Consider the following 23603-nt stretch of genomic DNA (forward strand, 5'->3'; position numbering starts at 1 on the left):
AGCTTAACAGGCGCTTTTTGACTGGATCAGGTAAGTTTTTAAGCAACGTGAATTTGATGCCGTCTAGCCCTGGGGCACTGTTGTTACAGGAGAGTAGCGCAATGGAAAATTCCATCATGGTGAAAGATATTTCGTCCGGGTTTTCATCGGAAGAAAATCTGATCAGTTCCGGAGAGACCGAATCAGGACATATGCTTTTGGCGAAATGATGTACCCACCTCTCGGAATGTTCGACGTCCTCGTTCGGTGGTACGTGGTTTCGCAACCTTCTAGCAGTATTCCAAAGCGTAGTCATGGCCGTATCTTTCGATAAACCTTCCACAAAGCGCCTCCAGTAACCAAGTTTCTTGTTGGCACAAATACGTTTAAGCCGGAGTTCTAATGCTTGGTATCGGTTTAAGTCAATAATAGAGCCATGTTTGCGGAATGTTCTGAAGGCCTCAGTTTTTAATCTGTAGAAGTCGGTGCACTCCCTATCCCACCAAGGCGCAGAAGGCAGTCTTTTTGAAGAGCGAAGAGGTGTTGTATTTTGCGCTTCAATTGCACTCTCACGAATAGATGATACGAGGAACCTGTATTCCTCCTGAGGGGCTAATTCTTCTGCTGCTTCCATTCGCCTCAAAATACCATCCTTGTATTTATTCCAATTAATGTTGAGAGTTAAATCGATAGTTATTTCATTTGGATTGTCTCGAAGAAGTTCTTTATGAATCTCGATCAAGATCGGGAGATGGTCACTACCATGTGGATCCTGCAAAACCCTCCAGGAGCAATTCAAAGCTAGGGAAGTTGAACAGAGAGATAGATCTATTCTACTCGCCTTATTCGGTGGCTTAGGTATCCTCGTAGCTTCGCCGGTATTTAGTATTGTCATGTAATACAAGTCACAAAGATCGTAAATTAACGCAGCCCTGGCATCATCCTTAGGCTCACCCCATTCGATTCCATGGGAATTGAAATCCCCGAGAATTAATCTAGGTTCAGGTAGAACCTCGGTGATATTAGCGAGTTGGTGTCCAGTTATCTTAGCGCTGGGCTTGATGTATATTGATGCAATGCTTAAGTCTTTATCCTTGATACGCGCCTGACATGCGACGACTTCGATGCCCTGACTATTTGGAAGTTGTATTCTACTGAAAATATGTTGTCGTTTAATTCCTAACAAAACCCCACCATACGAATCATTTCTGTCTAATCTTATGATATTATATCCACGAATGGAGATTTTCGATTGATCTGAGAGCCACGTTTCCGACAGAGTAAACACATCGCAATCTACCTCACTTATCAGCTGTTTGAAGGAGTCAATATGGGCCATCAAACTCCTGCAATTCCACTGTAATAGTTTTATATTATTTGCTAATTTCTTAAACCTAGGCATTTATGTTAATTAACTCAGCAATTAGGGGCCACTTAACAGCGATTCTTGTGCAAATGTTTTGCACAACGGGGAGCAGGCGTTTGATGAACCCGCAGATAGGCTCTGGAAGGTCAAAAAACTGAATGATCATGTCTATTAAAGATGAGAGAGTGATAATTTCGTTTGAGGATGAGGGGATGCTTGAAGGGACAGATTGTACAATCGGAGGTGTTCGGGGAGGCAGATGGGAAGGGAGATTTTTTTGGAATTTGGGAATAGTATCGGGGAACGCTCTGTCGTATGCCGGGTCGTTGGAATGTGGGAGGAATGTTTGTTTAGGAAACCCGCTTGCTTCTTCGACAAATCCATTCCAGTTAATGCGCTTTGAAGAGCCAGCCTTAGATGGTTTTTTCCTTTTTGGGGCCTGATGGACCCCCAATTGCGTGTAATTTTCTTCTGGACTATCTTCTTCGACGTCGGAATCATCCGATAAGATTGCATAGCGGTTGTGCTGTGCACTTTTGACGATGTCTGCGAATGATTTGTTTGAGCGCTTTATTAAACTCCTTTTGAGTTTAATAGATCGTTCCTGGTATTTAGGACATTCCTTCAAAGCGTGTCGGCTTCCTCCACAATGAAGACATATATCCATTACAGATTCGCAATTTTCTTCCTTATGGTGTCCCCCGCATTTCGGGCACATGCTCCTATTGCTGCAATGAGTAACTGTGTGCCCTAGTTGTTGGCAGTTCGAACAGCTCATAATCTTAGGTCGAAATAGGCGCACCGGCAAGCGTAGTTTGCCAATCAGTATGTAGTCCGGTAAAGCTGAACCCTTGAAAGTGAGACGGAATGAGTTTGAAGGATTGAACTTTTTCGTTTCTCCCTCCTCGACCATTGATCCCATTTGACGATACTCAATAATGTCGACAGCAGGGAGTCCCGATTGTTTGAAGAATCCTTTAACTCCTTTCAGATCATCCAGCTCTAGCGAGTCTTCGGAAACCACGCCGTCGATTTCCACAGCGTGGGCTGGTATCCAAACCCGGTACTCCAGAGAAAACAATTTGTCCCTTGCCATCTCATTTGCCTCCTTAGCATTGTTGAGAACGACAACGATCTTGCTGTTGTTGACTCTCCGTATACTTTCAATTCCTGTATAGCGTTTTTCCAAGTCCTTCGCAATTTTCACACGGTTCAGTTTTTTTTCTCCTTTTGGGCGGAAGTAAACGACAAAGTGTTTACCGCCCTCGTTAGGATATTGTCGGATACGGGGAGGTTCTTTCGTACCGGCGTCACCTGAAGAAGAAACTATTTTTCTCGAAGGAAGGTCCAACTCAATGTGATGAAGGATTTTCCGATTCGTTTTGGGGATAGCTCCCGTAAAACTCGGATCTTTGGATAAAACTTCTCCTACAGGAGGGGTAGTGGGGGGAAAATCATCGCTGATTCTATTTCTCTTCCGATTTCCCGGGGAGAAATGATCAGATAAAGAACAGACCGAGTCGCACTCCAAACTAGAATCATCATCAAAAACAGTCGGGGTGGTAACCTGGGGACCCATTTCCCCAGGTTCCTTGATAGATTGATACATTTCTGGCCAACCAGCGAATAAATTCGCCAGGTTAGCCAGTACAATTTAAAATCAAAAACGGAAGAAAAGCGTGATAAAAGAAGTCGAAGTAGAAAGCAACTGAGGAAAAAAAAAACGTTTTACTTACGTTTGCCGCTTCTTCCCGTATAAATCCAGCTGGTTCTCCTCTTCTTCCCGCTTCCTCGGCGACCCTGGTCCCGTGGCCAGGAGGATCCCTCCGTCGGATTCCCGATTATTTCGGACCAATTAAAGAAAAGCTGAAAAAAGATCGAAAAAACAAATAAGTAAGAGCCGATAAACTGAAGCCATTCACTCCCATCCTGATCTTTGAATCAACAAATAATTTTGGCTACCATGTGTATTTTTCCCAGTTTAGGATCTAAATTCCCGTTTTTTCCCGGTTTTCACGGTACGATTTTCAATTTCCGGTTTTCCCCGGTTCTCCCGGTTCTGTGGCCACCCTGATCATATGTGTTATTTTTATGTGAAGTTTTGTTTTGCTCAATAGAAAATATTAAATCTGAAAGCGATATAATCTTGTGAAATTTATATCAAAGGTTGATATAATATTAGATAGACTTTTTGTTATGACGTTAAAGTTCTCCACATCCTAACATAACTCATCTCGATTATAACTCAATTTGATATAAAAAAATGCGTAACAAAATACCCGACATTTATAAATTTTTCCGTTTGTTTTCTCGGGAAATATTTTTACAATTTTTTCATGTTTTCACTCGCAGTATTCCTATTTCATAAAACAATTTGAATGCAATGTGTCACCCTTTAAAACTAGATTTACGAATATTTCGAATGTGCCTAACTTGCATCGATGCTTCATTTATACCAATAAAATAATGTTTAAAGTGTCTTAAACTTAATTAATGTAAAATATTTTTGAGTTTGGTTAGCATTTGAGTTATACATGCAGACAAGAGTTTTAGATTTTGTGATCCATTTTTTGTCGTTTAGAATTCTTCTCCTATGCTTTTAAAACTGTCACCTAAATATACAAATTTTCTGCGCCAAAAATCATATAAATTTAAATAATTGTAGCTGAACAGTCTTTGAATTATACGTCATGGTCAGGGCCGTAGAAAGAACCGAGTCATGGGGAGGGGGGGTTTTGGTGACTGATTTTTATCTATGATTTTTTACCCAACAATGCACGAAATAAAAAAAATCAAAACAAATTATGTTTGTGACTATATACTTATTCATTTTTAAGTTCTTTCACATTATTAGTTTTCGTATTGAATCGAAACTTTAGAAAATTGGTCCAAAACCTAAAAGGTGAGCTAAATAATGAACCCTTAAGTAACAAAACATGGAATTCGCCTTTATCGATGGTTAAAATCTTTGAATTTGTTCAAGAATTTGGTAGATCAAACTTATTTGATTTGAGCATAAAATAAAAAAACTTATTCTATGCTCAAAATCACAAGCCCAATCTTCATAACTGTTTTGCAAATTCAAATATTTCAATCATCGATCGAAATATATCAAATTTTCAAAAATAAAAGTGAGCGATAAAAAACTTTCGGGTCCAATTTGCGAGGTGAACCAAATTTATGATCTTAGTTTGAAATTCGGCTTTCAAAAGAACTGCAGTAGTAATAATGTTAAACAATACACCGAGAAAATATAAAGTTTTATGCTGATTTTTTAAGTGAAGATCAGGTACATGTTTTTTCAACAGCAATTATTTTTCATAAAAAAAATCAATCGCATAATGAAAATCCTGTGAATGATTTTTTAAAAATAAAATAAGGGTTTTTTCATAAAATAAAACATAAAAAATTAACTAAAAATCTACTCAAAATGTATTTGTGATTGTGATCTCAATGATGTGTACTGTACAAACAAATTTTCATTAAAAAATTTAAATATGCAAATTAAATTGACAAGCAAATTTTTAAGTTCATGATCTCTTGAATCCCTCAAAAATTTAATGTTGTAAAGTTCATTTACAAACCACATGTATTTCTGAATTTTGAATCTGCATTCTGCATCTGTTTTCTGAACCTGAATTCAAAATTTCAATTTTGAATCTGTTTTTCCGAATTTTTAACGATCCTTAAATGTACAAAAAATAAGATTTCCGAATGTTTATTCCAAATCAGAAATTTATGAGCCAAGTTCAAGAGCCCTCATTCATGAATCTAAAATTTAAATTCTGTAGTTCTGGTTTAATCACGATTCATTATTTAAATTATTTATTTTAAATCTTTTTTGTGAATTTGCATTAAAATATGAATTTCAAATGATGAATTTGAATCTGAGTTTTCAATTTTGGAACGAAATTATGAAAATTAAAATATTTGAAATATGTGCAAGAAATGCAAGAACTTCGCATTTGAATATGCAACATTTTTTTTTTGTTTTTTTTTTCAAAGTCGGAAAACTATTCTAAAAATATTGAAAATGCAAACCAAATTTGAATCGAAATTTTAAAGCAGTTTGTCATTTCTAATTCCTTCTGATTATTCAAGAGGAATCCTAAACTGTATACAGAATTCGAAAAACGAAAATAAAATACAATTTTGTTTATTGTATTATAAAACCAGAACATCAAAATGGGTTTAATTTGATTTTCAATTTAATATTCAGACCTGAAACGGCCATTCTAATAGTTATAAGCTCATTTAAAATTAAATTTATTAATTGCCATGATGCAATTCGTGAGCGATTTTTTTAGATTACGTAATTTGTACAGATTGTAAAATTACGTAACTAGTATATTTATTACGGCAAACCTCATGTATGAATTTAGATACTTTGTTAAAAATAGGTACATTAAAGTTAAAGTTTTCAATTCAGCTCAAAAGATTTAACCTACAAGTTAAAGTTTTTTTTTTGAATTTTTCATGCAGCCAAACCACGTGCTCAGTATAACTTGTGCCAATATCAATCATTGAATTGCGTTGTAATCGTGCTATGAGGATACCAAAAGTTGATAGGAATCCTATCATAAGATCTTCATGCCATAATTATGATCGTGAGTCGTTTTTTGAAAATTTTGAGTTCCAACCACCTATAATCAAAAATTAACTCCAATTTTAAAGAGAAAAAAAATACTGATTTGCCAATTATTTACTTTTAACTCATGAACGGTTGCCATTATGACGATGACGCATTAGTACATGAAAAGAAAAATGAAAAATGTACACGTGCCCTAGCCGTTGAAAAATTCAAAAATTTCTAAATTCTAAGAACATGTGACTCAACATAAGATACTCTTTTTCTACCATATTTTAAAAGAATAGTTTTGATTTCATGGAAAGCAATTGATAGAGTGATTTCGTAACCATCTTTACACCACTATCTTCGTTTGCTCATTTCATCCAATGCATTCAAGTTAAATCATATTGAAATTACTTAAAATTGAGAGAAAAAAATTAAAGAACTATAGCTTTTTAGTAGAATTACATTTTACAACAAAAAATAACAAACAGAAATACCGCAATTCCCAGGGTCACGAAATTAGGTCAGACTTCAAACGTCTCAAGCGCAAGATTCCATATAGGGATTTTGAATGGAAGACAGCAAATCAAGGAAAAATGTGTCTCCCCACCTTTCCAAATGCTTAAAGTGATAATTTTCAGTAATCACCCCACAATAGTACTATCGGAAAATTTTGAGTCTTGTTTTTGTTAAACCCGAGCTTTACATGCACATAATTTAAACTTACTAGTAAAGGTCTATTTTTAATCGAAATCGCTGTTTCGGAGGCGAATACGTCTTTTGGAAAAGGGCCATTTGCGGGAGCTTTGTATTTTTTCCGTATATAAATCGTATACATTTGGGTAGACAAAACATCAAACTAGCTATTGATAGCAATTTTTCACATCGAAATTGTTTCAATAGTGATTTTTTGTTAAATTTATAGTCCGTGTTTGCCAATTGTAACGTGCCCCACCCTCTTTGAGAACGTTTTCTGCTATTTAATATTTGCTAGTTCCATGTATTGTCTACTAAATGTGCTTTCTAAATTATTTGTCTAAGCATTTTGAGAACGCATAATTCCTCATTTCTTATCAAACGATGGAAAAATTGCATTTAAAAATAACGTTTTAGATTATATTTTACAATCTGGGTACCAACGATTTACTTCCATCGAACGGCGTTTCTCTAACACGGACATCCCGGGCAAAGAGTAACGGGATCGGCCCTCTCACTTTATGTTATACCTATATCAGTGTTAAGCATACCAACCCAAGTGAAGTGAAAATGACCGAAACCGAAGTTGCTGTCGCGGCTCCTGCTGCTGCATCCCCGGCCAAGGCCAAGAAACCGAAGGCCCCCAAGGGAGAGAAGAAGGCGAAGAAGCCATCCACCCACCCGCCGGTCAACGATATGGTTCTGGCGGCCATCAAGACCCTGAAGGAACGCAACGGATCGTCGCTGCAGGCCATCAAGAAGTACATCGCCGCCAACTACAAGTGCGACGTGGCCAAGCTCTCAACCTTCATCAAGAAGGCCCTGAAGAGTGGCGTCGAGAAGGGAAAGCTGGTACAGACCAAGGGAACCGGAGCTTCGGGATCTTTCAAGATCAAGGCCGCAGCTAAGCCAGCTGCTGGCGAGAAGAAGGTGGCCAAGAAGCCCAAGAAGGCTGCCGCCGCCAAGAAACCAAAGAAGGCTGCCGGAGAGAAGAAACCTGCGGCCAAGAAGGCTGCTGCTAAGCCAAAGTCTGCTGCCGCCAAGAAGGCCAAGGCTGCCCCAGCAAAGGCCGCCAAGAAGGCTGGCACGGCCAAGAAAGCTGCTGCTCCCAAGCAAAAGGCCACTAAGCCATCGAAGACCGCAGCCAAGAAGCCAAAGACCCCAAAACCCAAAAAGGCTGCCCCGAAAGCCAAGAAAGTCGCTGCCAAGAAATAAATGACGAGGGTAGCTTTATTATTTTCAACAATTTTAAACAGTCCTTCTCAGGACTACCAATTGTTCAGGTTAAAGAGTCTTGTCTACTTTTCTATCCGTCTACAATTTTTATTACTTTCATTTGATAATCTGTCTTAAATCATAAATGTAACAGACCGATGCGTTGCGTCAACTGGAAAAACTTGTTTAATGATTTTTGTGATAACTTTGAGGTGTTGAAAATTTACTAGACAAACTATATATCGGCGAGCTACTGTAGTATCGAAGATTTCTGCTCTGTTTAACGACGGAATTTAACGAAATTTTGCGAAAACGTTTTGTATGAATTGACAAATTTTTCAATTTAAGTGCGTTTTGTAGTTTTACGAGCAATCCTCTTTCGTTGCGTAACATCGCACGATTTTTTCGCAACAAGGTTTGCTCCTAATGTGACGCAATGAAAAGAGTAGCACTGGGTTTTCAGCAATAACTTATTTCAACAGTGATCGATTTGTTTTGAATGTTAGTTTTGTTAAAGCTTACATCATGACAAACATTTCACCCGAAACTGCACCACAATTAGAGTTTTAATAAAGAATTTATAACGATTTGAAAATTAACTTGAAATTCCCAGTGTTAACTCATCAAAAGTATGCAATGTGGGTAACACGAAAATGTGCGCCCGAAAGACGCAATAAAAATACGAATAGGGGGAAGTGTTCCTAAATGCGCATATTGGGTAATATGCGTATTCAGCCGATTGACGATATGGCTGAAGATTCAACATTAGGGTGTCCCAAAATTGCATAACTTCTGGGAATCTGGGGGCTCACCCTCCAAATGGTAGATTAGGATGTGCAGAACAAACTTTTGTATGGGGCCGACTAAAAAAAATCAAGTTTAGAGGTTCCGCAAGCGCGATCTTTAAAAAAAGTCCACTTTCAAAATATTTGATTTTAAATAAATTCTGGGTCCAAAAATTTCCATAAAATTTATATATTTTATATTTTTTTAATTTTTTTTGAGTTAAAAACTACACGTAAAAAATACAAAATGAACCAAATTTGTATCAAAATGTAAAACTAGCAAGCTATTTTCAAAAAAAAAATTTTTTTTTGGTCCAAAAATTTTGAATTCAACTGACCAAAATGTGTACCAAGCGTAGAATATTTTTGATACCAATGCCATCAGAAGATGCGGATTTTTGTGCACTTAAACTTTGCTGAACAAAACATGTGGTTTGTATAATTGTGTGAACAGCTATTCACGATTTAATGCTTAACAAAAATCACAATTTAGGATATTGTTTATTTAATTTATCAAATTTGTCTTAATAAATACCTACTTTAAAATCAAAATACTTGCAAAAAAAGACTATGATGGTTTAAAGGAGTCATCAGAAGGCCATATGCCGAATTTGAGCAGAATCGGACAACAGGAAGGGGTTGCACTGAATCTAAAGTGTGAAAGGGATTCTGAGACATAGTGTTCTAAAGAAGCATAAAAAACTGGTTTTTCATCATTCATTTTTGTCTTTACCAGTCGATTGCTTGATTATGTAAGTTTTATTGAAATTTCAATTAAGATTAACATTTCACTTGAAGACTGCAACTCGATTGGACTTAAAACAAAAAAGTTATGGCTGTTCAAAGATTGTATTTTGGTTACAAATTGTCCTGTAAAACGCAATGAGTAAAAAGTACTCATTGTGTGCCGGATAATATGGAAGTCATAGAAGGTGAACTCGAAAGAAAGCTCTCAAACGAGTCATTCACGGGAGTGCCATCCATCTCATCTTCCTCATTAGATTCACCTGCGGAAATGAACGACGAAAGCGACGATGATGGGGTTAATGTCACCATCAAAACAGCAGAAATGCCGAAAAAAGATAAAAATCTCGACACACGGCAGCTAAGTGGTGCGGCCAAGAGAAGGCTAAGAAAGCTTATGGCCAAGAACGTACCATATGAAGAGGCAATGCGCCCAATTTCCACTGAAAGGAATACGCCCCCTGCAAAAAATGTAAAACGGGCGCGCAGGGGAGATAACGATGGTTCAAACAGTGTGGAAAAATCGAGAGCCAAGAAGGCCAGAGGGCCACAACCCCCTGCGAGACAGCCATACGAATCAAAGCAAGCTCGACCACAGACCAATGAGGGTCGTGAAGGTCTACATAGGGCCAAACGCCCAATGAGACCAATAGAGAAAATTAAAGGCAAGTCCAAGCAAAGACCCTCCTATAGTGAGGTTGCTGGTTCTGTGAGGGTAGGCATATTAGCCAAAGATTACCCCAGCACACAGCTGAAAACAGAACAACTGAAAATGGTACAGCAAGCGATTAAACGGGCTGTTCTCGGTCAAAGACAGGAGAAACTTAAACCGAAGTTCGCTCAATGTTCGTACAAATCTGGTTTCATGGTTGTGACGTGTCTTGACCAGGCTACATCGGACTGGCTAAAGCAAGTTACACCATCAATCAAGCCATGGGTAGGAGCTGAGCTAGTCGCCGTTGGAGATAATCAAATCCCAAGATCGGAGATCCTGAAGGTTCACCTACCTGGAGCTGCCGAGGACGATATCGGTACGATTCAGGCTACAATTGAAAGCCAAAACGATGAGCTTAGCACTGAAAGCTGGAGATTCTACGATATCCACAAAAAGAACGAAGCTCTCGAAGTAGTTTTCACCGTAGACGAAACCTCGATGAAAGAGTTGGAGAAGAGGAACTTCGTCATATACTATGGATTTGGTTCCAGTAAAATCTGGAAAATAACCAAGAGAAATCCAGAAAGCAGAGCTGTTGAAGGGAACACCACCGATAAAGCTGCTCAAGGACCCGGGCAGCCTAAACAGGGCCTTGTAAAGGACCAGTCGGCGAAAGACCAAGTCCAACCCACAGAAGGAGAGTCGATTAGCAAAGGAAATACTTCGGCAACACTCGATCTCAAAGAACCAGAGTCTAAGGACCAGGGCCAATCTATGGACCAGGGACAAGACTCAGGGACAAACGAGATAAATGAGAATAGCCCCAGTAAATCCAATGCAGATTGCTCACCGGAAGAGACTAGGTTGTTGAACATGGGCCCACGCTTGGAACAAGATCAACTTAAACCAGGCCCGAGTGGAATGAGCAGTTTTAAAGGTAAAGTAACCATCAACAAACCTGCAAACAAAAAACTATCAAGAAACCCTAGCACATGGAGCAAACCAAAAGGAGAAAAGCAAACATGTGCAAATGGCAAAAAGCCGGTGCTTTGCCCCACCACCACGGGCAATAAACCACAAAAATGAACACCCTAAAATGTGTTCAGGCGAATCTTCATCATGCTGTAGGAGCCTCGAGTACACTACTTAGAAGATTCGTCTCCGAAAACCTGGACCTTGCCTTTATCCAGGAACCTTGGGTTAACAAGGGTAAGGTACAAGGGCTTTACACGCCGAATGGTAAGATTCTTTACGACGAAAGAAGCGCTCACCCAAGGGCTGCTTTACTAGTTAATAAAAGAATTAAATTTACTCCCTTTACAGAATTTATCGACGGAGACATCACGGCTATACGAATGGAAATACCGACACCGAAAGGTAAGCACACGGTAAGTGTAGCCTCAGCGTATTTCCCGGGAGATAGCACCGATATACCCCCACCGATGCATCGCGATGGTAGTAGAATTCATGAGAAAATGCCGGGCACAAAACCAGCAGTTTCTCGTCTGCTGCGATGCTAACGCTCATCACACGCTGTGGGGAAGTACAGACATCAACAATAGAGGTGAGTCTTTATTAGAGTTTCTTTCACAAAATCATATTGAAATATGTAACGAGGGAAACAAACCTACGTTCACAACGGCGAACAGACAAGAAGTCCTCGATTTAACTCTATGCACACCACTGCTTCTAGGGAAAATAAACAACTGGGAGGTGTCGGATGAAGAATCACTGTCTGATCACAGACATATTACATTCGACATAGTGGGAGGAGAAATAATCAGGGACGTTTAAAGAGACCCTATGAACACCAACTGGGATCTCTACAAACACACACTTGAAGTTTGTAAACCTTTGTTGGATGTGAAAATACGAACAACAAAGCAATTAGAGGAAGCTTCAAACAGTTTTACCAATAAGATCATATACGCTTTCGAAGCAAGCTGTCCACTGATGGAACGTGTTTCAAACAGAAGAGTTCCTTGGTGGAACAGACAACTAGAAAAGTTAAGGAAAAAAACAAGGAGACTTTTCAACAAAGCAAAAGCTGACTCAAACTGGGATGACTATCGTAAGTCCCTAACGGAGTACAATAAAAATATTCGTAAAGCTAAGAGAAGTAGTTGGAGGCACATGTGTGAATCCGTTCAATCTACGCCAGAAGCTGCCAGGCTCCAGAAAGTTCTATCTAAAGAACACTCAAATGGACTGGGTCAACTGAAGAAAAACAATGGGGAGTTCACTACAGACCCAGAAGAAACACTTCAATTACTACTAAGTACGCATTTCCCAGGATCCATTGAAGGGATAGAGATTGTAGACACTCCGGCTGGAAGACCCAGACGAAATGTCAGACGCGAGGAAGCTCTCCGCAAATCGCGCGCAATCTTTAAACCGTCAATGGTTGACTGGGCGATAAGTACATTCGAGCCATTTAAAGCTGCTGGTGAAGATGGAATTATACCAATCCAAATACAGCAAGCAAAACAAATGGTTACACCTGCCTTGGTAGAGATGTTCGTCGCCAGTATGACCCTCTGTCATATTCCCACTCAGTGGAAAAAGGTACGAGTTATCTTCATCCCGAAACCAGGGAAAAAAGATAAAACTCAACCAAAGGCATTCAGACCTATAAGTCTGACATCCATTATCTTGAAAATAATGCAGAAGATACTTGACGAGCACATTAAATCGCAGTATCTTAGCTCAAGTAAGCTAAATAATTTCCAGTTCGCTTACAAAAAAGGTATGTCAACGGTTACGGCTTTACATACTTTAACACAAAAACTAGAAAAGACCCTAGAGGCAAAAGAAATAGCACTCGCTTCTTTTCTAGACATTGAAGGGGCATTCGACAACGCATCTCACAGTTCAATCGAAACAGCTATGAAAAGACGAGGATGCCACTCGGCAATTGTTAACTGGACTAGTACCATGCTTATAAATAGAACCATCTATGCAAGCTTGGGAGGACTTACAATCAAAGCCACTCCAACAAAGGGATGTCCCCAAGGTGGGGTTCTATCACCGTTGTTGTGGTCATTGATCGTGGACGACCTCCTAAACAAACTTGTATCTATGGGTTTCGAAGTTATTGGCTTTGCAGACGACGTAGTAATGATAGTTCGGGGAAAATATGAGAATGTGTTGTCAAACAGAATGCAATCTGCACTTAACTACGCACTATTCTGGTGCAGGGAAGAGGGACTGAACATTAACCCTTCCAAAACTACTGTGATAGCATTCACTACGAGACGAAAAACTGCACTAAAACCACTAACATTAGACGGGGAAGTGCTAAACTTCGAATCACAGGTGAAATATTTAGGCATCATACTAGATTCAAAGCTATCATGGAATCCGCAGATAGAGCATGTAATAGCCAAGGCTACAATAGCTCTATGGGTTTGCCTCAAAGGAGTAGGGAAAAAATGGGGACTAAGGCCGAAAATTATCCATTGGATATTTACAGCTTTAATAAGACCCAAAATCTCGTATGCTTCTTTAGTGTGGTGGACCAAAACTGTGCAAGCTACGGCCCGGAAGAAACTAGCGAAGCTTCAAAGAATAGCAACCCTAGCTATAACTGGCGCTATGCGAAGCACATCAAACGAGGCTCTTAATGCACTACTAAATATACTGCCACTACATCAATTTATTGAGTTAGAGGCAGAACGTAGTGCCTTGAGACTCTCCAAAAACAAAACTCTCTATGAGGGGGATCTTACAGGACACCTTAAAATCCTAAAGATATTTAAAACAAACTCACTTATTGTGAAGAACGATGACTGGATGGAACCCGTTTTCAATCTAGACATACCATACAATGTAACTATCAATAATAGGGACGTGTGGGAGTCAGGTGGACCTGCGGTTCCTTCCGGATCAATAAAATTCTTTACTGATGGGTCTAAAATGGATAATAGAACTGGGGCAGGGGTGTTCGGACCTAGACTCAGGATCTCAATTCCTATGGGAAACTGGCCAACAGTATTCCAAGCAGAAGTTCAAGCAATTTTAGAGTGCACTTTAGCCTGTTTGAAAAGAGGATACAGGTACACAAGTATCTATATATTCTCTGATAGTCAGGTCGCTCTTCGAGCACTAAGTACCTTCACATGTTACTCCAAGCTAGTATGGGAGTGTATTGTTGCACTAAGAAACCTGGCCATACGGAACAGAGTATTTTTATTCTGGGTTCCAGGCCACTGCGGTATCCTAGGGAACGAAGAAGCAGACCAGCTAGCTAGGGAAGGATCTCAGGGCCTGTTAATTGGACCTGAACCTTTCTGCGGAGTATCTAGGAGTGCCTTGAATATGGAACTCAAGAACTGGGAAAGCACCACTATTGTCTCCAACTGGAGAACAGCAGAGGGAGCAACTCAGGCGAAAAGATTCATTGAACCAAGCGCACGACTCTCCAAAAACATGTTGAACTTAAGTAAGCACGAGTTAAGTATTTACACTGGTCTATTGACAGGACACTGTCCAACAAAACAGCATCTCAAAAGGATAAACATTATTCAAAACGACGACTGTCGGTTCTGCGGGTTCGAAAAAGAAACTGCAGAGCATCTCTTATGTAACTGCTGCGCCCTCCTTAAGAGGAGAGAGCGTGTTCTTGGGGCAAAGTTAATAAGCGCACAAGACATATGGTTGCATATCAGCCCTAAGAAGGTTATATCATACATCTTTGATATCAAGCCTGTTCAACAGGCAATTGCAATTGGTTTCAATCGATTTCGATTGGTAAATGGATGTTCACTCAGCCAATGTTTTGGTCGAAACTAATCCAATTGACGTTCAATGAAGCCAATCGAAATCGATCGAAACCAGTCAAAACCGATCAAGCTAGGAAGCAGGATTCGTTTCGATCGATTTCCATCGCACTAACACATATGTATTTGTTTGCTGTCAAAAACAGCAGATTTGGTTTGTTGTGAAAAAAATATTAGAAGAAATGAAAGCGGTGTCATTCGGTGCGGTGTTTCCTGTCGTGTGCTGAGTCAGTGGTGCAGTGCTAGTCGTGCGGAGTCAGTGGTGCTGATCGGTGGTGCTATGTCAGCCATGCTGGATCGGTGGTGTTGTGCCAGTCATTCTGAGTCGGTATGGCTGTGCCAGGTATTCTGGATTGGTGGTGCTGTGCTAGACGCGCTGGTCTGGTGGTGTCAGACATGCTGGATCTGTGGGGCTGTGCCAGGTATCCTGAGTCGGTGGTGCTGTGCTAGTCGTGCTGGTCCGTGGTGCTCAAAGAGATGTCGGTCGATGTGGCGTCGCTGTTCTGTGCTGTTCTGTTAGGACTCCATTTTCACAATACATCTGTCTGTCGGTCTTGGATTATTATAATAATCAAATAAGAAGTGACCAACTATGTGACTACTATGTAAATAAATAGGAAGTGAAATTTGGTCTATGTTGTGAAATACGATAAAATGTCAAATAAAATATAAAATTTATCGATCCTCTGTATTTTATTTCATAATATCATGATTGTATGTTTTAAAAATAATAATTATTTTCCTATAGCAGCAATTTTTCGCTTTTGTGCTTTTCTTTTCCCTCAAAATTGCTCATTATTCTAAACAAATTCCTTTTTAGTATTCTAATATAGTTCGAGTCGAACAACAAACTTTCTAATCTGAAATTTTTCGGACAGCTTGTATACGGGAAAGAATTGCTATTGAGATATGGCCAAAATGATGGATTCATTACAATTTGCCTTGAGTAAACCGCCTTTTCGAATTCTCAACGAAGCTGATAAAGAAAATTACATCTGAAAACACTGCGCCAGTGCGTTAGTATTAGTGTATGGCTGTTCAATCAACAGCCTAATAGAAATCGATCGAAGTCAATTGGAAAAACAGCTGATCAACTGTCAATCCATTTCAATTGATTTCGATTGGGTTTCGTTGAACACACCTATCATACCCGATTGGGATAAAATGCTTAGTCAGCAATCAACTGTCACTTCAACCCATAGTGCAGGTGAGCCTGATAGCATACAGTAACGCGGGGTAATTACCACAATAGATCAACTACTGGTCGCAGTGGGCTCTCCCCTACAAGGGAAAAAAAAATTACAATCTCACAGTGAAAAAGAAGAGCTGAATACCGATCTGATAAAAATACGATATGAACAAAATTTTACCATGAAATATGGCCATTAGACCGCTGCAAAAAAAGATTTTTTGCTCCCATATGATTTCGATTATTTCGATGCCTTTTGGGTCACGAAGCATCAGTGTAGAATTTGAGATTATTTGGTTGATTCCTGAGTTAGCGCAACGCATTTCAATTTTGCATGGAAATTTGTATGGAAGAAGAATTTTTTGCACATTAAATCATCCAGAAATTTCGAATAAGCTTGAAATGAAGTCGATCTTTTATTTTTGGATTTGACTATTCTGAAGCTTAATTTTTTGCTAACATGACAAGCAGATTTTAATTTCATGAAAAAAGTTATAACAATTTCAAAATAAAAAATCGGAATCGATTGAAAAGTAGTTAAAAAGAGCAGACTTTGCTTGCTAGAGCTGTTAATAATTGCATGAATTGTTTTAGCAAAGGTTATATAAATCAATAAAATCTCCGATAATGCAAAGCAGTGTTTTGAGATATTTTTTTTAACCTACGGTTGCACAGCTTTTAAATAAGCAGGCAAAAACGCAAAAAATTAAAAGAACAATTTTGGATTTTTTGTATAACATCGAATAACATTTCTGGGCTGCAAGTTTGGTTTGTGTTTTGTTGACATGAATCGTACTGCAAGAATCAAGGAATATTTTTCATCCAAAGTTGATTTTTTTGGAACTTTCAGATTTCCCATACAAATTTCCATACAATATTAAAACTCGTTGCGCTAATTCAGGACTGAAAGGATCGCTTCAAAATTTTTCTTTCCTATTTCTGGCAGCAAAAATAATCAAAAAAAGTTATGCGAAAAATTGTGTAAAAAATTAAGAATTTGAAATTTCCATACAAAGCTTGCAACGATCTAATGGCCATATGGCATACCTAACTTTGCTTCATACTAAAGAATGAGTTATGTCTAAAATTTCGCCAAAATTTAAGCCTTGACGTATGCTTAGCATTCGTTTCTACCATTTTCAATTAAATATAATCAAAATGTTGAAAGTGTAAACGAAATATAGTTAATACATAAATGTGCGCATTTAGCCCGCCGGTTTCGGAAATCGGCTATTTTGACTACTTTTATTATAAAATGATTAAGCTTAGCTTAGCTTAGCTTGATTGACCACTCACATCCACCTTATCATTGAACTTGAAATGCAACATTAAAAATATTCTAAATGAATAATTCCTTAGAAGCTTTGCCAACCTTCAATTGTATTTTTATCAGTATTAAAACAAACGCATTTCAAATTCAATGATCGCAGGCGTGGCTCAATGAAATAAGTTCCACATCGCCAATGGTTGCTACTCTGTGATTGACCGAGGCCATCAATTTTGTCCAGAGGCCAAATGAATGGTATCTGGGATTGACAGCACATTCACAATGAACAATACTGATGCTCTCTCTTTACACATCAATAACGGCGCCGGCCACGTCCTAGTAGTCAATGGATAGAAGGAAAATAGAGAAAAAAGGATTGAAACATTAATAATTTATGCTTTAGAACCGAGGTCACCTCTGCATCCTAGCAAAACAATTTTTTGGGTGGATTGGGTAAAAAGGATATGATCAGGAAACACTTTTGACTAGTGCAATCTGGGTTGAAATCCCATTCTTCTATGCTCCTGTGATTTCGTATTGAAACTTTTCAATTCAGATGACATTTTTAATAACTACATAATTAAAATTTGATCAGATATCGCAAGGATTATCAACATAAGTTGTCGTAGACTTTACTCCCTGCCACGAATCAAATTAAGTGTTAAAAGTTTTAACCGTTTTTTCAGATGAAATAACCTAACTTGGATAATGATTCTCAAAAATGCAGAAAATTATAGAAAACACAAAAGAAGCGTTGACTGGATTGACTGGAAACAGAATCATATTAAATGCAGCAGTTGAGTTAAATTTTGTCAAAATAACAATACATCACTCAGAATGACTGATTACAATTATTTCAAAAGGCATTATAATAATTAGAAGATAGTTTAAAATGTCTCAGATATAAATCTTATTCCAACTAAGCAATTTCATCATGGAAAAAACATCTTATTTGAACAGAAACCACAAACAATATTATATTATATCATTTTTAAATTAATTGTTTGTAAGTGTCATCATTAGGAGTGTTGTTTCTAAAGCAAAATAAGAATAAAACACAGAAAATTGGCTATAATTTTTGTAGAAATCTAGGTTCGTTAATCATATTCGTTATGCATTCACTCCCAGTGATTTTTTTTTTCAGTAGGTGAAACGGTACACATTCACATATTCTCTAGCACATTGGAACACTTCTACACGAAACCACAGGAAACTAATTGAAATATACGGGACTCATTTTTAAGCTATCGATCAACGGAAAGGTTAAACCAAACGACTTTTGGCAATATTTCACGAGAGAAATCATTGAAGAGCTCGCGTCGATTGATAAATTATAACTCGTTACACGGGCGGTTTACTTAAGGAATTTAAAATATGTCCTTCAATGCGAAACGGCAAACCAGCAAAAGGAGAACTTGCCGGTGTAGCTGCAAGCCAATTATGATTTCTCTTTTTTATCTGATTTTCAACCGATTTCTAATCACTCCACGATAACTATTTTCCCTGGTTTTTTCACGCATTTTTGAAAAATTAAATCAATCGAAAAACGCTTCAAAATAATCAAAACCCGCGCACGGAAAATATAAATTCATCAATAATAAACTGTCAAGTAAAATTACATATAGATTTTCTAAACATGAAACTTATCAAATTACCCGTCTATCAATTTTTTCAGCTTTCAAAATGTTGGATTTTTTCAATTTAAATGGTAGAAAAGTTGACATTGATTTACATCGTTAAGTTACAGTGAGGGGCAAAATAAAGTGTCCAAACATTTTTTTTTCAATTTCTTTCATTTTTCTGGTTAAAATTCAACGAAAACGCATCGTAATCATTTTTAAAATATTGTTTATTATGTTCTTTTCAATTTTTGTTAATGTTGAGCTGTTAAAAAAAAAGTTTTTCTGATAGAAAAAAAAAACAGTAAATATTCCAAAAAAACAGGGGCAAAATAAAGTGTCCAGATCGGTACAGCTTCAAATTGATTCAAACTGAAGGCAAACAAGAACTATTTAATAATGGGTATGGCCTCCTTCGGCCTTCAACACCTCCTACAAGTGCTTCGGTATACTTTCAACAAGGTTGTGCAAGTGTTGTGGGTCGAGTTCCTCCCACGCATGCTCCATGGCATCAAAATAAGTATTTTTAATTTGTCACACCAGTCTTATCAATCAGAGCACCGAGGATGGCCCACAGATTTTCGATGGGGTTCAGATCAGGACTTTGTGGGGGCCATTAAAGGGCTTTTATGCGGCAGGAACGGGAAAATGACTTCATCAGATTGGCCGTATGCTTCGGATCGTTATTCTGCTGTAAAACGAAGCGCTCTTCGAGGCCCGTCTTGATGAGATACCTCGAGGTTTTCCCGCAGGGTATTGGAATATGACTCAGCTGTCATGATTCCGTCAATTTTTACCAAATTGCCCACCCCACCCCGAGAAAAGCACCCCCACACCATCACGTTACCTCCTCCGTGCTTGACTGTTCTTTGGATATGGCGATCTTGGAGCTCCTCACCCGACTTGTGCCACATATGATCCCGCTTCTTCCGGTTGAATAGCTCGTATTTGGATTCGTTGGCCACAACAATGTTTTCCAGTACTCGAGCCGTTTATCGGCGTGTTCCTTGACGAACTTGAGCCGCTTAGCCTTGTTCACCTGGCTGATGAAAGGCCTTCTCACTGCGATCTTTCTATGGTACTCCTTTGCATGGATGCGGCGACGGATAGTACAACGCAATACCGAAAATTGGAGCTCTTCCTGTATCTGCCGGATCGTTATTATTGCTTTTTTCTTCACTTCAAGAATGATTTTCTTGTCCGTTCTGGCATCTGTCTTGGGCTTCAGTCCTCTTCCTGAGCGATCCATCTCCGATCCGAACGTTTTCATCTTCTTCATGATTTTTGATACCGCTGTCTTGCTGATTTCGTAGTTCTTGGCCACTTCCCGGTGCGTTTGACCGTTATTCACATCACGAACAACCAGTTTCCGGATGGACAACGGAATGGAACCAGAAATTTTTGCGTTCTCCATATTTTACAACTTATTCGAATGTAGACACCTGTTTGAATACTCCAGAGCCAAGCCAGTTGTTTATGCATCGTCAAAATACACAAAACAAACAAATTCGAAGGGCCTCGCGATGGAAACTTATCGAAATTATATACATTTTTGAGTTGGACACTTTACTTTGCCCATTTTTTTTTGGAATATTATTTGTTTTTTTTTTCTATCAGAAAAACTTTTTACCAGCGCAACATTAACAAAAATTAAAAAGAACATAATAAACAATATTTTAGAAATGATTACGATGTGTTTTCGGTGAATTTCAACCAGAAAAATGAAAGAAATGATAAAAAAATAGTTTGGACACTTTATTTTGCCCCTCACTGTATATAGACAAAAAGAATGGAACAAGAATTTATAAAAACAGAAGAGAACAATGGTTTTCATACTGGTACTTTTTTCGAGAAAAAAGTCTATAAGTGCGCTAAGGCTATGCTCTCAACTGCAGAAAATGCCTTAAAATATGCTTATTCTTATGCTTATGCTTGTTTAATATTTTTGATAAACTTGCTTGAAATTTTCTTAAACTATAATACCATCTTAATTTCAATTTTAGAACTTGCTACTAAAGCATATGAATGCAATCAAAGCTTTTCTTAAATACTGGCTTGCACACAAATTTAGATTCCGTAAGTGAAAAATTTACACCTTGATGCCAACAATTAAGCTGTCAAAAATGAAATTTCAGCTTATTTTCTTTGCTCCTAATTTTTTTATAAGTTTTTAATCGTTGACACATTGGGAATACAAAATACTTAACAAATTCCACTTATCTGAAGTGATTTCCGGATCATAAGGGCCATAATTTGTTCCGAGATCATAGGACCATTTTCACTAAATCGATTGGGAGAAAAATTGGTCTTCGAAGAATTTTTCGATGAATTTCCACTTTCACATCACAGAAAACATTAAAATACTGCATTTGAATCACAAACAAACTATTAAAAAGTTATTTTTTCACCAAAACTTCACTATTATAAAATTATTTACACAAAAACAGTAAGAGATTTTAACAGAAACATTGCTCTAACGTATACAAAACAGATGTCCGCTTATGTGTATATAGTTTTCAGGCTCCTATCGTTTGGAATATGGGAGAAAATGAGTTCTTTAGCCTCTCCCCTACGTAAAACGAACAAACAATTTGTTCCACAACACAGTTTTCGTTGCATTACATCATTTTATTTGCTCCATTATAATTTCTTTGTTTCTCAATAATTTTAATTCTGTAAGAAGCATTGAACGTGACTTCAAAAGTTTGAAGAGAATCCTATCTAAAGGGAATATATCTAAAGATTGCGTTGTGAACCTAAGAAAAATACCTCTAAATTTTGTTGCATCACAACAATAAAACCCATATTTCCATGATCTATCAATCCAAAATTTAACAAAAATTACCTCGAAACGTATTGACATTCTGAAAACAGTTGGAATTCGTCATGTTTTGGGTACAGGATATGAATTTTTTTGGAGTTTTACCCGTGTAGTGAGAAAAATTAACAAAGTTCATCAAAAAGTAGGTACATTTTTGTTACTAAAAATAGACATATTGAATTGTATGTATTGTATATTTTTTATAAATCCAATTGGATTTTATTTGAATGCAAAGCAAAGCTGAAAATGATTTTGAGGAGAACAGGCACGTGGGGTGGAACAATAACATTGTTTACGATGTATAATGCGCAGTTGCTCTTCAAAATGTGCGTTTTAAAAAATAGGGTGCAGATTATACAACGGTCTTCATAAGTTTTACTGCCTAAAACTAAGTATAATTCGAAGCGTAGCCGAGTCGACAAGGCAATAAAATTGCCAATCAGTTTTTCATGAAATTCCATGAGTGAGTGAAATTCATAGGGGAGAGGAGGGTATCGTGGGCCATGGGGAAACGTGGGCCACTTTTAATATCTCAGATGTGTGTTGAGATAAAAATCTCAAACCAACTGTCATCGTCGTCGCTTTGCGTGAGCATATATTCCTATATGTTGTTGACTGAAATACGCATCATATGCTTCTTTTATTTATCAAGCTAAAAAAAGTTAGAAAAATTTACATACATAATTAAAAAAACACCCGCTAATTTAATCGATGGGGAACCTAAAGTGCATAACAAAAATATGCTCATACGCTTATTATCTTAGTTTTGTCATGATCTTTCACGTGGAAAAGGAATTTTTGATGAAACATCAATAAGTCACACAAACGCAACCAATTTGCAAATCATAGCTTGTGGGGAATTGTGGGCGACACATTTTGAACCACCTATATTTTTATGTTTTTATACACATTCAGGACTTGAAATACGTTTTTCCTATCTGTAAAGTTTTCTTATGCCAAATGAAGAGTTATGAAAAATATTTTGTCCATCCTATACAAGAAATTTTGCCAAAACGTTCGCAAGCCAGGTTTTGGAATCTATGCGATCATACACAGCTCATACACAGATATCTTTTATGAATTAAGAAATCACAGTTTTGGGGCAACTCATAAACTTTGCATGTTATTTGGTCAATTTGGATATGGTGTCCCACGATTCCCCACCATTTTTTCAAAATCCAAAAAATATTGCTTTTTTTTAAACAGTCAGAATTTGGGGAAAATAACTTATTAAAAATTTTAAAAAAAACCTCATGATACCTTGAAAATTTAGAAAACCATACCATTTTTTATTTTCATTATATCTTTTATAATAAAGAAGTTATGGAACAACGAAAAAAGTGGCCAATGATTCCCCACTCTCCCATACAGTCTCTTCTGTCGCAGATTTCCGTGAAAAATTTTACAAAGAGCCGTTGCGATAAATAAAAAACTGTTTTCTATTCCGCCCTTTCTATAATTTCAACAACTCGTTTGGGTTTAGAAAAACTTTCTAGATGGTCGAATTCATACGCTGTTACACGAATCCATACACTGTAAATTGAGAAAATCGTAATTTCAGTGTTTGATTCCAAACGACTAAAAACTGCATTTTAAGAATCTAGACCAGTGGTTTCCAAAATGGTCTGTTGAAAGCTCGACTTTGAAATTTGGGCGACGGTGGGGTCATTTTAAAATTCACAATTTAACAAATTACGGGCATGACAACGAGAGCGTTCAACACCCAACAATGAAACGACTTTGAAAAACTCTGAAAACCAAATTATAGCCAAGTTGAGGACAAATATTTGTAGACTCATAGAGTTGTTAGGCAAGTTTTTGTCTCTGTAAGTCACAAGCACAGGCAGATTATTTTTAATTGTGGAAGATTTCGCATACGAATGGGTTGAACTAAGAGGCATGAATTTTGGATAGCA

General features: G+C 37.7%; 2 protein-coding genes across 3 annotated transcripts in view; one reads left to right on the top strand and one right to left on the bottom strand.

Annotated features, from left to right (window-relative positions):
• The window catches only part of LOC129754924 (diacylglycerol kinase eta-like), a 453200-nt gene that overhangs the window by 423597 nt on the left and 6000 nt on the right, over positions 1-23603 (bottom strand). The window contains exon 1 of one of the 2 annotated variants that reach the window (XM_055751192.1): positions 219-672. The exons of the other annotated variant lie outside the window; for it this stretch is intronic. The gene's annotated coding sequence lies outside the window, so the exon portion shown is untranslated. Of the gene's footprint in view, positions 1-218; positions 673-23603 lie in introns of those variants that run through there. 2 annotated transcript variants of the gene reach the window in all.
• On the top strand, positions 7185-7918 carry LOC129754936 (histone H1B-like). Its single transcript, XM_055751203.1, has one exon. It carries the CDS (start codon positions 7185-7187, stop codon positions 7827-7829), a length of 645 nt encoding a protein of 214 aa, XP_055607178.1. The 3' UTR covers positions 7830-7918.

Source organism: Uranotaenia lowii, chromosome 3 (genome assembly GCF_029784155.1).
Source record: "Uranotaenia lowii strain MFRU-FL chromosome 3, ASM2978415v1, whole genome shotgun sequence".
NCBI classification, from domain to species: Eukaryota; Metazoa; Arthropoda; class Insecta; order Diptera; family Culicidae; genus Uranotaenia; species Uranotaenia lowii.